This window comes from Papio anubis, chromosome 7, assembly GCF_008728515.1.
Source record: "Papio anubis isolate 15944 chromosome 7, Panubis1.0, whole genome shotgun sequence".
NCBI classification, from domain to species: Eukaryota; Metazoa; Chordata; class Mammalia; order Primates; family Cercopithecidae; genus Papio; species Papio anubis.
In genome coordinates this window covers 1,652,466-1,670,428 of record NC_044982.1, presented here as the reverse complement: position 1 = coordinate 1,670,428, position 17,963 = coordinate 1,652,466, and the positions used below count along the sequence as shown (strand labels likewise).

The following is a 17,963-nucleotide window of genomic DNA, read 5'->3' as shown; positions in this document are numbered from 1 at the left end:
CTCATTGCCCAGGCACGGAGTACAATGGCGATCTCAGCTCACTGCAATCTCTCTGCCTCCTGGTTTAGAAGCAATTCTCACTGCCTCAGCCTCCCCAAGTAGCTGGGATTACAGGCACCTGCCACCCGCGCCCGGCTAATTTTTGGACTTCTTTTTTTTTTTTTTTTTTTTTTTAGTAGAGACAGAGTTTCACCATGCTGGCCAGGCCAGTCTCGAACTCCTGACTTCAGGTGATCCACCTGCCTCGGCCTCCAAAGTGCTGGTTATAGATGTGAGCCACCGTGCCTGGCCACACCACCCTTTTTAAAATGATGTCCTTTTCCTCATGGATTGATGATTGATTGAGACAGAGTCTCACTTTGTTGCTCAGGCTGGAGTACAGTGGCACGATCTCGGCTCACTGCAACCTCCACCTTCCAGGTTCAAGTGATTCTCCCACCTTGGCCTCCCCAGTAGCTGGGATTACAGCCACCCACCACCATGCCTGGCTATTTTTTGTATTTTTAGTAGAGACAGGGTTTCACCTGTTGGTTAGGCTGGTCTTGAACTGCTGATCTCAGGTGATCCACCTGCTTCGGCCTCCCAAAGTGCTGGGATTATAGGCATGAGCCACTGCGTCTGGCCTTTTGTGGATTTTAAATGCCCCATTAATCATATGCTAAACAATCACACCGACCTTCTCTGATGTGTGTGTCAAGTCAACTGCCCATAGCAAGATGTTCTATGATGGATTCTACTCTCTGGCAGGGCTAAAGCCCCCTTTTTTATTTTTCAGAATTTTATAGGTTTTTCGTTTTTTTTTATATTGTAGTGAAATATATGTAACATAAAAACTACTATGTTAGCCATTTTTAAGTGAACAGTTGAGGTCCATTCCATTCCTTCCATTTCCATTCCATCCATTCCACCACCCGTTCCACCCTCCACCCTCCATCCACCCTCCATCCGGCCATTCCTTCAATCTCCACCATCCATCCACCCTCCATTCCTTCCATCCTCCATCCCTCCATCCACCATTCCACCCCCTCCATCCTCCACTATCCATCTTCCATTCATCCTCCATCCACAAATCCATCCACCACTCTCCATTTCCGTTGTCTGTCCATTACTACCATTTATCCACCCTCCATCACCACCCACCATTTCCACCCTCCTTCCACTGTCCCGTCCGCCGCCGTTCATCTCTGTAATCCATCCACCGTCATCACCTTGTCACCACCACCGTCCGCTTCCATTCCACCCTCCATCCATTCCTTCCATCCACCCACCATCCACCATCTATCCACCACCCTCCATCATCACCATTTATCTCCACCCTCCACCGTTTTGTCCTCCATCCATCCGCCGTTCATCCGCCATCCATCACCACCACCATCCACCCATCCGCCCTCCATCCACCCATCCGTCCGCCGCCCACTGTTTTCGCCCTCCGTCACTGATCCCGTCACCGCAAATCCGTCTTGCGGATCCGTCTGCAAATCCCGTCTGCGGATCCGTCCGCCATCCATCATCACCCCCTATCTCCACTCTCTATCTCCATTGTCCATGTCCACCGTCCATCACCACCCTCTGTCTCCACTGTTTATCTCCACTGTCCATGTCCACTGTCCAAGTCCACCATCCATCACCACCCTCTATCTCCACTGTCCATGTCCACCATCCATCACCACCCTCTATCTCCACTGTCCATGTCCACTGTCCACATCCAACATCTATCACCACTGTCCATCTACACCATCCATCATCACCATCCATGTCCACTGCCCATCTCCAATGTCCATCACCACCACCCATCACCACCATCCATCTACAGAACTTATACCTCTTCCCAAATTTCAAGTCTGTATTCACTAAACAGTCACTCCCCATGCTCCTCCTGTCAGCTGCTATCTCTATGAAAGTGACTACTCTAGGGACCTCACATAAGTGGGATTGTACGGTATGTGTTCTTCTGTGACTGGCTTATTTCACTCAGCATAACATCCTCAAAGTCCATCCATGTTGCAGCCAGTACTGGAATTTCTTTCCTTTTTAAGACTGAATACTATTCCATTTTGTGTGTTGTGTGTGTGTGTACGTGTATCTCAGTGCAGCAGGGCTCTGACACCCCTCATTCTCACCAAGACTCGTGTTGGTTTGCCAGGACTGCATCCGCTCAGTCCCAGCAGGTAGGAGGTGGGATCTCATTGTGGTTTTGCTTTGCATTTCCTGGAGGATGCTGGACATCTTCCCATGTGCTTGTTGGCCAGTGTGTGTCTTCTATGGAGACCTGTCTATTCATTCTCCTGGCACCTTTAGTTTCCTAAGGGCTTTGGAATCATCATGTAGCTACTTTTACTGGGGATCATGCAATGTATGGATCAATTTGGAGGCATTGGGGCCTCACTCCTTCTTGGTTTTCCTTTCCTTGTCTCCTCTGTGGGTTCCTGGCTTAGTTTGAGTTGTCCTCTCTACCCCTCCAATTCCCTACCCCCACTCCGTGGCTCCAAGCATTGCCCATACTTGCCCCCTAGCTCTGTCCTGGGCTCCCAAATGCCATGGGAGGACTGGCCCGAGTGTGCTCAGGTCTCTCAACCTCTCAACTGCCGACCTCCACAGCTACAGCTGCTCTCCTGGCCTAGTTTCCCAGCCTAGTGACAGCCACACGCACTGGCCAGTCCAGGCAGAGCACTGGGCACCAGCCTTGCCTTCCCCCTCTTCCCATCGAGAAAGTCAAGGGTCCTGGCAGAAGAAAAGCACAAATAGAGAAAATGACTTTTGTGAAGGGTCATTTACCAACGTGTGAACAACGAGCAGACCAAGCCAAGAGGGTGGAGAAGCCCTGGGTAGGGCAGGAAAAGATGGGCAGGGCTGGGGTCGTGCCCACTCTTCCTCCCAAATTTCCTTCTCTCTCCTTCCTCTGCTTCCACCTTCCCCAGCCCAGGACCTCTGGTCAGATGCCTGGGTGCTCCCTCCAGGCATGTTTTGCCATCCGCTTACTTTGACACCGGGAGCTCTCTCTTTCAAACCCTCATCGGAGCAGATCTCAGCCAGCATCAACTCACATTATCCTTGGGAAGAAATCCAGGCACCCGATCACCTGGCTGTAGGTCCCTCCCCCGGCCTCTTCCTCAACCTAGCAATCCAAGCTCCCGCCGGAAGGTCTTTCCTGGGAGCCAGCTCGGAGTGCTCATTGCCCTGCCCTCTCCCCAGGCAAGTGAGTTTCCACCAGGTGCTTGGGCTGGGGCTCCTGCCATACTCAAGGGCGCGTCTAACCCCCTCTCAACTCACAATCCCGCCCCAGGGTCCGGCACAAGGGCTCTCCTGGGGCTGAGATCCGTGAAGGCAGATGCGGAGAGGCGCCGCTGGATTGCGAGCAGGCCCAGGTGCGGGGCCGGGTGGGGGCTGTCGCAGCCGGGAATGCCCAGCCGCTCCAGCTGCCCACAGGACAAAGCCCGGGGTTCCCCGGCCGGGCGCACGCCTTCCACATTCCCCCTCATCTCCACGCCTTCGCTCACAGCGTTCCCCAACACCTGGAAGGCAGGAATGCCCTGCGGGCACGCTGCCCCGCCCCCACGTTGATCCCTTCCCCCCACGTGGCTCCTGGGACACCGGATACGCCTATTGTGGCGCCCGACAAGGAGCAAGCAGTCCGCGGGAACTTACCCCAGGAACCCAGGCTGCTCAGGAGTTCCAGCCCAGCCCACCCTCAGTCCCAGGCCCACTGTGGGTGTCCAGGTAAGACGGCGTTGATGTCCACCACCCTTGCCCCCAGCTCAGCCCAGAGCGCCCGGGGTCGGAGGTGGAGCTGTCGGACACACGCCCAGTCTGGCCAGGCTCGGAAGGGAAAATCGGGTGCGGCCTCTGGGACTCACCCTGACTCCTTCACCGTCCGCTCCTCTTTGGGGCTACCGGGGCCAAAGGTTGGGGACTCGGGGCGCGGCTGGAGCCTACAGCTCCCGGAGCGTAGTTAAGCGTTAACCCACTGGCCCTGGGCCAGGGCGCACGGGCTGCTGTGGGCACCCGGTTCCGCCAGTCGAGCTGGGGCCTGACCTGCAGGCGAAGCGGGGGGCAGGAGGGCCGAGGCCGGAGGAATGGGGTGCACCGGGTGCGAGACGAGCCGGGGAGGAGCCAGCGGGAACCTGGGCGGTGGGGAAGGTGGAGCCTGGAGGCAGGGGCGGGGTGGGGAGCCCGCCGAGCCTCTGCCGACCGGGCCACGCGCGGGGCTGCCGGGACGCGCTCACCTGGCGACGGACCCGCCCCTAACCTGGTTTCAGTCGGAAGGGGCCGGGGGCGGGGGCGCGGCGCGGCGCGGCGAGGGGGAGCGGGGCGGGCGGGGGCGTGCCCGGGGCGGGGCGTTCCGGGGGCTGGGCCTCCCGCAGACGTCAGGGACCCGCGCGCGAGGCCGCTGGCGGCCGCTCTGCCGTGGGCTCGGCCAGGGCTGCCGCGAGCGTGCGGGCCTCGCCGGGCATGTCTGAGCGGCAGCCGCTGGCCTCGGCCGGGCGGGCGGGACGGCAGGCCGAGCCGGGGACCGAGCCGGGGACCAAGCCGGGGACTAAGCCGGGGACTGAGGCGAGCCGGAGACCGAGCCCGAACCGCAGGTGGACGCCGGCCCAGCTGAGCCCGGCCCTGTCACCCACCTGCACGCCTGTGGGGCATCACGGGGCGCGGGATCCCGGCCGAGGCCGGACAAAGGCGCGGGGGTGGGGGGCCGCCCGGCGCACCTGGTCAGGCGGGTCCCCGCCGCCGCGGAGGCGGCCCTGGTCAGCGCCAGGCCGGGAGGAGCCGCCCCACGCGCGTCTACGCGACCCGGCCGGGTACGTGTCTACGCGGCCTGCGGAGGAGCCGGCAAGCCTGGGCGCCCGGGTCCCCGCCCCGGCACCGGCTCGGCCATGGCCGCCCCCGGAGAGCGCTGATTCAGAAGGCGCCGCTCCCTCCCCGCCGGGCCCGGCCGCCTCCCTCCTGGCCTGGTCTCTCCTCCGCGGTCCCTCCCTCCGTCTTCCTCCTCCTCCCCTCTCTCCTCATTTCCCTTCGCCGCCGTCTCTCCGCTGTCCCTGCCTCTCCCGGCCTGTGCGCTCCTTCCCACATGGACGCTGCCGCTCCGGCTTCGCTGCCCTCCCTGCCCCTGGGCCCAGCCACCTTTCCACGCCTCACCTCTGACTGTGGCCCTTCTGGCCGGGGCGGCTGAGGGGGCAAGTTTGGGGCGTTTATTATTCTTCCTCCTAGCAACGATGGCCAGCCCAGCCCCGAGGCAGCCGAAGGCCGTTTTGGAGCGTCGCGGGCTCCCAGGCCTTTTCAGGGTGGGCGGCCGGGGCAGTGGGTGGCCTGGCTCTGGTACAGCGGCATCACCAGGCTCTGGGGCTCGGCTTCACTTTGCCTTAAACAGGGACTGTGGACTCCTCAGGGCGGGCCGCGGCAGGTGATGGCAGAGTGTGAGGCCTAGGAGGGCTGGCTGGGGGCCGGAGCTGCAGTGGTGGGGTGGGCCCTGCTGAATAGAGCACCCTGTGGTCCCCCAGCAGCCCTGGGGAGGGTGGGGCTGTAGAGGCCTCCTGGGGGCTTCGCTGTCTGGGGCTGCAGGGGCATGGAAGCCCCACCCCCTTGGCCTCCAGTGCCTGCCTGTCTGGCCCGAGCCTGGGTGCCTGGCTTAGGAAGGGCAGGGCCCCCAGGGTGAGAGGGTCCTGGCTGCCTGGAGCTGCCTTCTCCTGGTGAGGATTTTTCTACATCGTCCCACCTCCCTGCCCAAGGTGAGGGTTTACTATAGGGCACGTGGTCACTTGGGCATTCACACTAGCTGGAGCCGGGTGTTGGTGTTCCCTGCTGCTCACTGAAGGGAGCTGAGATCTGGTGAAGAGCCTCAAAGCTGAAGACCTTGGGTGTGGGCACTGAGCAAAGTAGGGACAGGGAGCCACTCACTCCTCTGCCTGGCACCCTCACGTGGTGTGGCCCTGCCCTCAGGACGCACTCAGCCCGGCAGCCTTTGCTTCTCCTCTGCTCCACTGGGCCCCAGCTGCTGTCATCCCTGTCCTGGGTTATTGTCCTCACTTCTTGACTGGCCTCCTGAGTCAGAGTCCCATGCCCACTCAGGAGCTCTGGGGCCGGCCTCTCAGGTGTGTGACCTGGAGACCCCCATGGAGCCCTTGCTTGGACCCCACACTTGGCATCTTGCTCAGCTCTCCTTCTCAGGTTTTGAACAAGGGCACCACATTTTCTTTTTGTGCTGGACCCTGCAGTGATGGAGTCAGTGCTGGGCCCTTTAGGGACTTCATCCTCTTGCAGGACTAGCCACAGGACTCCCAGGGGCGTGTGAGGCCCTCCATCCCTCTGCCCTGTCCCTCTGCCCTGGTGGCACCGGCTGTTCCCTCTACCTGGAATGCAGTCCCGCAAGTGTTCATGCACTTACTTCCATCCCTGTCCTGCGGAGCCCCGGAGGCTGCCTCCCAGTGAGCCCCCCTCTGTGTCCTGCCTTTGTGTTCCCTGTATCCCTCTTTGCACTTTCTCATAAGCCATTTCTGTTCTTTGTGCCTGGCCCCTGCTGAAGGGAGCCCCAGGACTCTGAGACTCTGGGTCTTGGTCACAGCTGGCTCAGCCCAGGCCGCCTAGCCCATAGCAGCACTTAGGATGTGCTGGGCAGTGGGGTGGAGTGCCCAGGGCATGTGTGTTCGCATGCTCCGGGTGTGCAGGGTGCATGTTGGCTGGGTATAGGGCTGCCCAGGGTCATCAGCCCTGGCCATTACTCAGGCTGTCCCCTGTTACCCACTAGGCTGCCACAGAGCTCCCTGCCTGCCTACACCAGCCCCTGACCACACCGGCCCCTCAGACCACCTCCTTTTTGTTGATGTTGCTGGGACTATGGGCACCAAAGCCTCTCTTCCCTCTTGGGCACTGAAGGGGCTGCTTGATGCTGTCCTTGCACCATGGCCACCAAGGGACATTTGGCCTCCTCTCGGTGGTAGACATATTGATGACTCAGGGCCCCTGTCTCCAGCTCTGTCCCTGCTGCCGCTCACCCCAGGCCCTGCTTGGGGCTCAGTCTCAGAATGTCCTGCTGAGGGGAGTGGGTCCTCTGGTTCAGTGTGTGTCCTGGGGTGGGTCTGGTGCTGTGGACCTGGCATCGTGGAGACCCTGGTGTCCATGCTGGGTCCTACCCACGAGCTGCTCCTAGTGGGTCACATGGATGTGGGGTCACTTACAGGCAGTGCCGCCAGTGTCCCCATGAACTTCAACCCCTGACACGTGGAAGATAGAAGAGATTAGGTGTGCAGGGGCCTGGAGGATAAGGGAGGACCAGGCAGCCTTTGCCGGGGATGGACGTGATGGGGAAGGCCGGTCAGGAGGGCAAAGGCCTGGCAGTGGGACTCGGGACCATTCCCAGGGAGGGCGGGTGGCCTGGTGAGGCTGGAGTCCAGCTTCTCCGGAAGCTGCCAGCTTCCCTTAGAGGGACAGGATCTGGGCTGGGCCTTGGATGTGTCCAGGGGGCTAAAGCCCAGGCCAGGGAGCCCCACTCTAACAATCCCTTTTTCCCCAGGGCCAGACGGGCCCAGCCAGCACCAAGATGAGTGCCACCTCCTGGTTCCTGGTGAGCAGCAGCGGCGCCCGCCACCGGCTCCCTCGCGAGCTCATCTTCGTGGGGCGTGAGGAATGTGAGCTCATGCTACAGGTTCGCAGGGGGTGCTTGGGGCCAGGAGGGTAGGGAGTGGGCAGTCCAGTCCCTCTGGGGGCCAGGAAGGTGCCCACCCCACTTGCTGCAGGCCACCCTGGTGAGGAGGCTGCCATGCAGCCCAGGCCTGGCCTCTTAACTTGGGTCCCAGATGCACCGAGGGCTCTGGGGCTCCCGTGGGGGCGTGCAGGGGTATGTGTGTGCTCACAGGCTCGGGTCCCTGCCCCGTACGTATCCCTATCTCTGGCAGGAGGGGGCTTAGGCTTTTGTCAGCTTCTCAAAGTTGTTGGGGTCCCTGGAAGCGTGAGTTGGCGTCCTTGTGCAGAGAGGGAGCTGAGGCCTGGCTTTGGAACGTCCTGGAAAGCCGGTCTGTCCATACTCTTGTTGTCTGGGGACCCCACCTACGCTGTGAGCGCTGCCTGAGCGGGGGTCCCAACATCTTGGTCCCAGCTGCACCCTGGTGAAGGCTCGTGCCTTTTGGTGGTCCCCAGGCATGAGGGAGCTCTTCTCAGGGCATGAGAGCCTGCCGAGCACCAGCACTGACTATCAGAAGTTTCTCTGACCCTGGTTTGAGGTCTGAGTTTGGCTTCATGGGGCTTACGATCTGGCTGTTTGAGAACAAAGAGCAGGGGTGGTGAGCTAACCCATAGGACCATCCTGGCCTGATGTCCTTCCTCTGTGAACAAGTTGGACTCCCTATCCTGGCTCACCCCCCAGCGTGGCACGTGGGCCTGTGAGCCAGGTGGATGGCACTGTCCAGTCTAGCCGAGGGGCCTGCAGGTGCAGGGAGCTGCCCTGCCCACTCGGACATTGCCTCCTGGATGCAATGTGCTGCTGCCGCACAGGCCCGGGCTGTGCCAGGCTCTGACGAGGTGGGCAGTCCCCAGGCTGTGGTGAGGGGTCCTGGCCATGTGCACATTCGTTGTGCCAGGCTCTGATGAGGTGGGCAGTCCCCAGGCTGTGGTGAGGGGTCCTGGCCATGTGCACATTCGCTGGGGCAGACAGTGTTTGCCTCTACCCTCGGCAGTCCCACCCGATATTGCTCCATGTGTCCTGCTGTGGTGGGAATGTTTGTGTCCCCTGCAGTTCAGAGGTTGAAGCTTCATTTCCAGCGTGGTAGCTTCAAGAGATGGGGCCTTGGGGAGGTGTCCAGGACATGAGGCTTTGCCCTTGGGAATGGGATCAGGGACCTTAAAAAGAGGCCGGAGGAAGCTGGCTCACCCCTTCTGCTCAGTGAGGATGCAGCATTCAAGATACCATCCTTGAAGCAGAGACAGGGCCCTCTGCAGACACCAAATCGGCCGGCACCTACATCTCAGGCTTCCAGCCTCCAGAACTGTGAGCGATACATTTCTGTCATTTCCACATTACTCAGGAATTTTGTTACAGCAGCTGGAATGGACTCAGTCCAGACATCCCAGCTTCTCCCCAGGCATCCTCTGATCCTCTTGAATCTGGACCCAGCAGGTCTCTCACCTTATGGTTGGTTGTTCCAGCTCTGAAGTTTCTTAATCTGGAACATTCTCTCCCCTTTTTCTCTTTTCTTCATGCCTCTGATAGCTGGAGAGAGTCCGTGGCTGGGGGCAGGAGTCGGCAAATGTTTTCTACAAAGGGCCTGGTAAAGATTTTAGGTTTTGCGGGCCACGAAGTATCCACTGCAGCCCAGCCCTGTGGCCATGGTGAGGGGCAGCCAGGGAGTGAGCGTGGGTGGCCAAGGTGGGTGTGGCAGCACCTACACTTCATTTACGGATGTTGAAGTGTCAATTTCCCATAATTTTCATGTGTCATGAAATAGCCTTTTGATGATTTTCTTTCTTTTTTTATTTTTTTGAGACGGAGTCTCGCTCTGTTGCCCAGGTTGGAATGGCCAGATCTCAGCTCACGGCAAACTCCACCTCCCAGGTTCACGCCATTCTCCTGCCTCAGCCTCCCGAGTAGCTGGGACTACAGGCGCCCGCCACCTCGCCTGGCTAGTTTTTTGTATTTTTTAGTAGAGATGGGGTTTCACCGGGTTAGCCAGGATGGTCTTGATCTCCTGACCTTGTGATCCGCCTGTCTCGGCCTCCCAAAGTGCTGGGATTACAGGCGAGAGTGCCACCGCGCCCGGCCGATTTTCAATCATTTAAAAGTGTAAAGGTAATTCTTAGTTCTCAGGGCATCCAAAGACAGGCGGCAGGCTGTAGGCCATGCCCCACATACCCCACTGCCTCATAGGGGCCACTGCTGTATTTGGCGGGTTGCTGCCATGGTCCACCTGCAGGGGTGGCATCAGTGATAGCTGCGCTGCTCTACCTAGGGTGGCCAGGAGGGCTTTTCAGAGGCGGCGGCACTTTGGAGCCTCTGGAAGAAGCCAGAGCCAGCCTGCAGGCAGGGGACTGGTGTGGGTGCTCTTCCTGCCCACCCCCTGCACCACGCCTGCTCTGCCTGCTTCTCCCTGGGGTGGAGGAAAGGTGCTGGGGCAGGGTGCTCAGGGTGAGTTTGGGGTCCGATTCCAAGTTTCTGCACCTCTCAGTGGAGCCCTGAGCAGGTCGGGAGCGTTGGGGGCTTCCCAGCTCTCCTCCGTGGCCGCCCCTGGCCTGGGTGGGGCATGAGGTGGGTGGCCCTTGCTGTTATGGGTGGTGTGGCCATTGTAAGATATCTCCATGGGGAAACTGAGGCTTAGGGAGGCCTTGCAGGTGTGGCGAGTGTGGGAAGGCTGTCTGCCTCCCGGTGTCCCTGCAGCAGCCTCCAACCTGCCCACCTCTGCCCCCTGCCGGCCCTGTTACCCCTCACTCCCTGTGCAGCTGCGCTAGAGGCTTCTCACCCCCACCCTATAGCCCCATGTCCGGCCCCTTGGCCCCTCTGTTGCCCCCCACCTCAGGATGTTTGCACCTGCCGCCCCTCCCTGCAGCAACTTCCTTGGCACCTGCATCAGGACCGCTGCCCTCTCAGCTCATGCTCAGGGGCCTCAGCGGCCCTTTCTGAATGCTGCTGCTTCTGCGAGGCTCTGTCCACTTCTGCTCAGACGTCCACCCACTGCCTGGAGCCTGCCCTGTCCTCAGCTTCCAGCCTCCTACTGGATATGGCTCCTGCTGCACTGGGGCCTCTCAGAGGCATCCCAAGCTCGGTGGCTGAACCAAACCTGTCACCCTCCGTCCCTTCCACCTGGGTCTCTGCCAGGGTCCCCTTCCCTCCATCCAGTGCCACCACCACCTCAAGCACAGACAGGAATGCAGGCCTCCACCAGACCCAACCTCTCCCCACACCTGCCCTGGCTCTCCGGACCTGGCTCACACCCACCTTCCTGCCCTGGAACCTCCACACCCTGTCCCAGCTCCCCCTCCGCAGTCCTTGCTTTCAGCACCACATCTTTCCACTGGGCAGGGTGCCAAGCAGAGACCCTGCCCCCCCTTGGTGTCCACTGCAGGGGGGCCAGCAAGGTGTCCAGGGTCCAGTCCTGTGTAAAGAAGGTGGTGCTGGGAACTGAGCGGTCAGCAGACACCTGCCTATGTTGTGCTGGGGCTAGGGGGATGGGACGTGGAGGGCAGACAAACAGAGTGGTGGCCCCGAGGCCTGGGCTTTCACTAGGCAAGTGGGACGGTAGCTTGAACCGCAGCGGGCAGACTGGTGGGGGAGTCGTGTTCCGGGCAGAGCTGCCACCCATGTGCTGTCCCATGGACTACGCTTTCCAGGGCCCTGCCTTTGCTCCTCACAGCGTCCTTGTGCCCAGTGCAAGCCTGGCACAGAGCTGGTTCCCAGCGAACAGGCGTTAAATGATGCAGGAACGTGGACCCAGGCAGGACTTCCTGCTGTGGCTATCGCTCCTGTGGTGGCCCAGGCTGTGGTACAGGCTGTGCAGTGTGTGTGTGCATGTGTAAGTGTACATGTGCGTGTCTGTAGGTACACACATCTGTGTGTGTGTGTTCTGTGCGTGTGTGTGCTGCATGTCTGTGGGGAGGTGTCCTCTGTGAGCGTGTGTGACAGCCGGGATTTGCACTCTTGCATGCTGACCCAGAGACCACAGCCTAAGCAGGCCCTGGCCCTCTGTGCCCAGCACATCCAGCCAGTTTGCTGTGGGTGCCTGTGGCTGCCAATGGGAAACGCGGGTGAGCTGGCAAGAGGGTGTGCCCAGAGCCCTGGCTGCTGCCACTGCCACTCAGCACAGCTTGGCCAGGCTGTTGCCACAGAGGGCGTCAGACGTGAGCTTTGGAAACATCTTTATTTTAAACTGAGTACACATTATTAGACACTTTCCCCCAAATCCATGTGTTTGGGGCGTCTTCCGGCCACGTCACACATCTGTGTTTGCCTGGCTGTTTCTGCACCGAGTTCTTTCCACAGGCCCCGGTTTCTGTTGTTTTAAGTCTTGAGCCCTGGGCCGGGGGTCACTTCTCATGGGTGGCTGCAGGCTTGGCCAAGTGAGGGGCTGCTTCTGGCTGAAGAGGGGAGTTTCTGGAAGGGGGTTCCCCATGTGTCTCCCGCGCTTCCTGCAGTCTGGGGAGGGGCTTGGCAGGAGCGGGTCTGGTGAGAAAGCCCTGGCTGTGGGGGGAGGCTCAGCCCTGGGAGCGGGCGGGGCAGCTGGGCTGTGGGTGTTAACAGGACCCTGTGCTGTGTCAAAGGAGCCAGAAGCTGGTGTGAGGCTGGGTGGGGTGGGGAAGGTTGGTGCAGGGAGGGGAGGGGACCTGGACTGAAGGTGAGGCCCGGGCAAGGATGTGATATGCCCAGAGCTGGCAGAGTCATCTGCCTGAAGCCTGACTGTGGCCTGGGTGGGGTAAGGAAGATTTGGAGAGGCCTTGGGGCCTGCAGGAAAAGGGGACTGTGGAGAAGGAGGCTGACTGAGGGCTGCCAAGAGGAAGACCTGCGTTGCTGGAACCTGTGGTGGAGAGGGGCTTAGTGGTGAGCCCCCCAGGGAAGGCCCGGGGCAGGTGGGGCTCAGAGGGCCTGGAAGGTGTCCAGCAGGAGGCATCGAGGCCCAGGGGGTCTGAGGCTAGGGGAGCAGCGGGGAGGTGTCCAGGCTGGAAACCCCTCCAGGGGGTCACTCCTCAGCAGAGATGACATCCAAGTCACCTGCCCCCAGCCACCTCAGCCCCTTTCAGAGGGGACAGGGGCAGTAGCTCCCTCCTTTATGCCCCTTCTGGACCCCGTCCCCTTGGGGAGGTCTCAAGCTGGCAGGGAGGGGCTGAGCCCGGCCCCAGGCCTCAGTGCTTCCTTTCTTCAAGACAGCAGCAGCTCCCTCTGGCACCGTGGAGCCCATGTGTTGGGCGGGCTGAGGTGGGGCTGCTGCCCTGTGCACAGGACAGGGTTCAGGAGGAGGTGAGCCCGAACCCCCTGAGGGAGATCCAGGCTTCTAGCTTCCAGGCTGCACTCTCAGGCAGGAATCCTGGGGCCTGGCCCTCAGGGCTGCCGACGGGGCAGTTAGTGGCCTGAGGTGTCCCCAGCAGCCATCCTCGAGTTGGGGAGGGGTCTCAGGACGGGCTTCTTGGAGGAGGTGAGTGCCGGGGATCGCCTGTGTCTGGAGGCCTTCGGTGACAGGTGGGAAGCCCAATGGAGGAGGTGATGTCTGGCATCACCCCCCCCCGGCCAGGATCCTCCCCCATCCCCTCTGGCAGAGACTGCTGCTGGGGTGGCCAGGAGCCATGCCGCTGTGGGTGCCACCTTCGGAGGAGGAATTTGAACAGGGTGGACCTGGAGGTGGGTGGTGGCTGTCAAGGTCAGACCCACTCTACCAGAGACCTGTGGCTTTGGCTGGCAGGTGAGCTGGCACCAGGAGCCCCACCAGGATCCGCCTTCCCAGGGAGGGCATGTGGGGCAGGTGGAGCTGCTCACCTGGTTCCCGGGAAAGCATGGGCCATGTCCAGGCAGGCAGCTCAGGGATGGCTGCACCCAGGACCCTACTCTCCCCTTTAAACCCCCCTGGCATCCCTGCCCACTTCCTGGGGGGACCCAGGGTCCTGACAGGAGGTGTGGGCCCTGTCTACCCCACTCGCCACCGTCTACTGCAGTCCCCCGCTCAGTCCTCCTCCACTGCAGTATGTCCCTAGTCCTCCACTGCAGTCCTCCCCCTGGTCACCGCCGGCCCCCCCACCCCCTCCGCACCCGGTCCTCCACTGTAGTCACCGTCCCTGGTCATCCACTGTAGTCCTCCCCTGGTCCTCCACTGCAGTCCTCCACCAGTCCTCCACTGCAGTCCCCCCCAACCCATCCACACCCGGTCCACCACTGTAGTCTCCTCCAACCCCTCCGCACCCGGTTCTCCACTGCAGCGCCACCACCATGGCTTGAGCCAGGCACCCAGGGCTTCTCAGTGCCCACTCCTGGGTGGCAGTGGCACTAGCGTGAGGCTGGCTCTCAGGGCTGCTGGCCACCACCAGCCCCACCCTGCTGCAGCTTCCCTGCCCTGGCGCCTCTGCGGAGGCCACAGTCAAGCTGGGCCATCAGAGCCCGTGCCCCCAGCTAGCCCCTGCTGTGCGATCTCCTCTCTGAGTGAGGAAGGAGGCCCTGCCCTGAGGGCTTCTAGCCCTTGCTGGGGGAGGCCCCACACCAGTGTTTCAGGACAGTGCCCAGTGGTGGGGCAGTGATGGCCAGCTGCCAGGGTGGCCTGAACATGGCAGACTGAGAGTGACCAGCCTGAGCGGTGGGAGCACCAAGGGTGTGGACACTGGCTGAGAGTTGTGTGTGTCCCTGTGGGGCTGGGCCAGGAGTGGGGGAGGGCTCCCTGAGACAACCCCCCTCACTTCCAGCCTGGCTGCCGCCGCCTGACCTTGGGAGGGAACAGTGTGTGCCAGATGACCAGAGGGCTCCCACCACTCCCATGGCCCAACGGGGAGCAGCACTGGGGAGGGCGGTCATTGGGGGAGGCCTGGGGTGGCAGCAGAGGGTGGGGACATGGCCCTGGCATCTTGGTGAATCATGCTCTGGAGACAGGGTGGGCACACCTCTGTGGTCGGAGGCCTGGGGGCCACTGCTGGTGTTGTGCTGGGGGCAGGGGTTGGGGCAGGGGATGGGACAGGGGTGCCTCTGCCTCTTGGGTGTCACCTCCTTGCCTGGAGCACCTGAGGGCCGACTGTGTGTCTCCCCAGTCCCGCAGTGTGGACAAGCAGCATGCCGTCATCAACTACGACCAGGACAGGGACGAGCACTGGGTGAAGGACCTGGGAAGCCTCAATGGGGTGAGTGAGAGGCCCTGGCCTGGCGTTTTAACAGCCTTACCCTTCAGCCCTGGCCCCTCCCTCTCAGCTCTGGCTCCTCCCCCAGTCATGGCCCCTCCCTCTCAGTCCTGACCCCTCCCTCTCAGCTCTGGCTCCTCCCCCAGCCCTGGCCCCTCCCTCTCAGCCCTGTCCCCTCTCTCCCTGCTCTGGCCCCTCCCCTAGCCCTGGCCCCTCCCTCTCAGCCCTGGCCCCTCCTCCAGCCCTGGCCCCTCTCCAAAATCTGGCCCCTCTCCCAGATCGGGCCCCACCCCCACCTGCAGAGGCCCCCAGGCCTCCCCAGAAGTTTCCCCCTGGCGGGGAGTCAGGCCCCCCAAGGGTCAGTCTGCTCTCACAGGGAGAGTGGGCCCTGCAGATGGGGAGGGAAGCACTGGGCTGGGAAATGGGGCCCCTGAGATGGAAGGAGCTATGCTTGGGTACCCAGTCTGGGTATGGGTGGGGCCATGTGATCCTTTCTTCTGTAAGTTGGGGGTGGCAGGGGCAGGAAGGTAACCAGGAGGGAACCCCTGGCTGCAAGAGCAGGGTGGGGGTCAGGTGAAAGGAATGGGATATGGGGTAGAAGTAGGCAGGAAGGATGGAGGCCCCTCTCTGTGGGGCGTGTATCTGTCCCCAAGGTCACTGTCTGGATGTCTCTGTCTGTTGCTGAGCTTGGCGGACTCCAACGTGTCCTGGGAGGTTTTTTTTTTTACTGCGCTCTGCAGTCCTGAGCTGGGGGGCCCTAGCAGCCCCTCAGCAGCCCCTCAAGGAGCTCCGGCCAGGGGGTCTCAGGCTGCTGCGGTCTGTCCTGAGCTCCCTCCTCCCGCAGCATGCCTGTCTGATGAAGTGGCTGTCCCTGAATGACTGCCCAGCAGTGGCCGCTCCTCTGCCTGTGTGGGCTGTGTCACCTGCATGGGCTTTGAGAGGGTCCCCGGGGCTGTTGGCCCGGGTTGCATGGCACCAGCCCGGTCCGTGCTCCTGGACCCTGCATGGCTGGCTACCTCTGAGGCCTGTGATGCCCACAGACCTGCCTCCCACCTGCTTGTGGTACTGGCGCATCGACACCCCTGCCAGCAGGCAGCCTGGAGGGGGGCGTCAGACCCTTGGCTAAGGGGCATCACAGGGCAGGCCTGCCTCTTCTGTTCCCAAGGGCATTATAGGGCCAAGGTGGGAGCTGGGGCCAGGGCGAGGCTGTGTGGGAGGAAGCATCTCTTGGAGTCCACTTCACAAAGATGCTCAAAGACTTCTGTTCTGGAGGGTTCCATCACGGTCCCTGCAGTGGTGGGTGGGCCCCAGTGCCTGGGTGCCCTGGCTGGTGGCTGTGGAATTTATGGTGGAGAGGGGCTTAGTGGTGAGCCCTCCAGGGAAGGCCTGGGGCAGGTGGGGCTCAGAGGGCCTGGAAGGTGTCCAGCAGGAGGCATCGAGGCCCAGGGGGTCTGAGGCTAGGGGAGCAGCGGGGAGGTGTCCAGGCTGGAAACCCCTCCAGGGGGTCACTCCTCAGCAGAGATGACATCCAAGTCACCCGCCCCCAGCCACCTCAGCCCCTTTCAGAGGGGACAGGGGCAGTAGCTCCCTCCTTTATGCCCCTTCTGGACCCCGTCCCCTCGGGAGGTCTCATGTTGCCAGGGAGGGGCTGAGCCCGGCCCCAGGCCTCAGTGCTTCCTTTCTTCAAGACAGCAGCAGCTCCCTCTGGCACCGTGGAGCCCATGTGTTGGGCGGGCTGAGGTGGGGCTGCTGCCCTGTGCACAGGACAGGGTTCAGGAGGAGGTGAGCCCGAACCCCTTGAGGGAGATCCAGGCTTCTAGCTTCCAGGCTGTACTCTCAGGCAGGAATCCTGGGGCCTGGCCCTCAGGGCTGCCAACAGGGCAGTTAGTGGCCTGAGGTGTCTCCAGCAGCCATCCTAGAGTTGGGGAGGGGATTTCAGGACGGGCTTCTGCACAGGCCATCACTCACCGTGGGCTCCAGAGCGTTGGTGCCCCCACGGCCCTGCCCACAGCCACCCACCCACTCCGCCCCACCACCCTGCCACCTGTTTTCCTGCAGACATTTGTGAATGACATGCGCATCCCGGACCAGAAGTACGTCACGCTGAAGCTCAATGACGTCATCCGCTTCGGCTACGATATCCTGCCCCTGAGTGCCCCTCCTCCTGGGCTTCTCCTCAGTCCCCAGGGCCGCGGTCGCTCTGTTACTCCAGAAGCAGGGCTGTCACCGCTCGGGCCGCTGGGTTACAGAGCATGGAGGATGACCCTAGGGCTGGGCTCCCTCTGCTGACGGGGCACCCCAGGGAATACTAGTCCCTGCAGCCCGGCCCCCCGTGGCCACCCTGGCCACCAGCACCTGCTGCTTGCTCACCCACCCAGCCTGAGGTCATGTGGGGTCTGGGGAACTGGTGACCACTCCCTGGGGCCCCGAGTCCTGGCCCGACCTTGGGACTGTCTGAGCAAATGGGTGGGCATGGCTGTGCCTCCCCGGGAAGAAAGAGGCCCCTCCTCTGCCTGCCTCGATGGGCCCTTGAGCTGGCACACCTGTTGCTGGGCATGGACTTCCGTGCTGGGCTCCTGGCTCTTCTGCTGCGTGTTCGCCTTAACATGTGTCCACATTCCAACATGTATGTGCTGGAGCGTGTGCAGCACCGAGTCCCAGAGGAGGCGCTCAAGGTTAGTGCTGGCCGAGCCTGGGGGACTCAGCCACGAGGGCTCAGCCCCCCATCCTCCCTACCATGCTCCCACTGCCATCTCCCCAGCAAACACTCCCCAGGCCTTTGGGGCGCCCCGTTCAGGCTGTGGGTGCCATGAGTCAGGCCAGCCTGTCCTGCCCTGCCAGATGGCCCAGTCTGGCAGGTGGGAAGGTAGTCATTACCCCCAGCCTGCTGCAGTGACAGATGGCGGGGGCACTGGGACGCAGGCGCCACTGTTGTGGATGCAGCAGGATCAGGGCTCTGGGAGGGGCCTGGGAGGATTCGGGCTGCATGGTCAGCCTGCTGCAGCTCCTGGGCTTTGTGAGCTGCAGCGTTGGGTGCCGGCGGGTTTAGCTCTGGCTCACAGAACAAACGGCTCATCGGGTGAGCTGGGTGGCCAGAGCCCAGGAAGCTGCTGGGATCACCCTGCAGGAGAGTACAGGGGGGCTGAGGCGGGGGCCAGGAGCCTCCCTGGGAGCAGAGGGCC

The 17,963-nt window shown here is 61.8% G+C and overlaps 1 protein-coding gene across 2 annotated transcripts in view; it reads left to right on the top strand.

Moving 5' to 3' along the window:
• Positions 1 to 4,359: 4,359 nt before the first annotated feature.
• Positions 4,360 to 17,963, top strand: part of CEP170B (centrosomal protein 170B) — a 32,084-nt gene continuing 18,480 nt past the window's right edge. The window contains exons 1-5 of one of the 2 annotated variants that reach the window (XM_003902338.4): positions 4,360 to 4,580; positions 7,505 to 7,636; positions 14,695 to 14,784; positions 16,840 to 16,918; positions 17,398 to 17,456. In XM_003902338.4, the coding sequence (XP_003902387.2) occupies positions 7,532 to 7,636; positions 14,695 to 14,784; positions 16,840 to 16,918; positions 17,398 to 17,456 (333 nt within the window). In that variant the 5' untranslated portion in view covers positions 4,360 to 4,580; positions 7,505 to 7,531. The remainder of the gene's footprint in view (positions 4,581 to 7,504; positions 7,637 to 14,694; positions 14,785 to 16,839; positions 16,919 to 17,397; positions 17,457 to 17,963) is intronic. The other variant, XM_009212378.4, reaches the window with a different exon arrangement.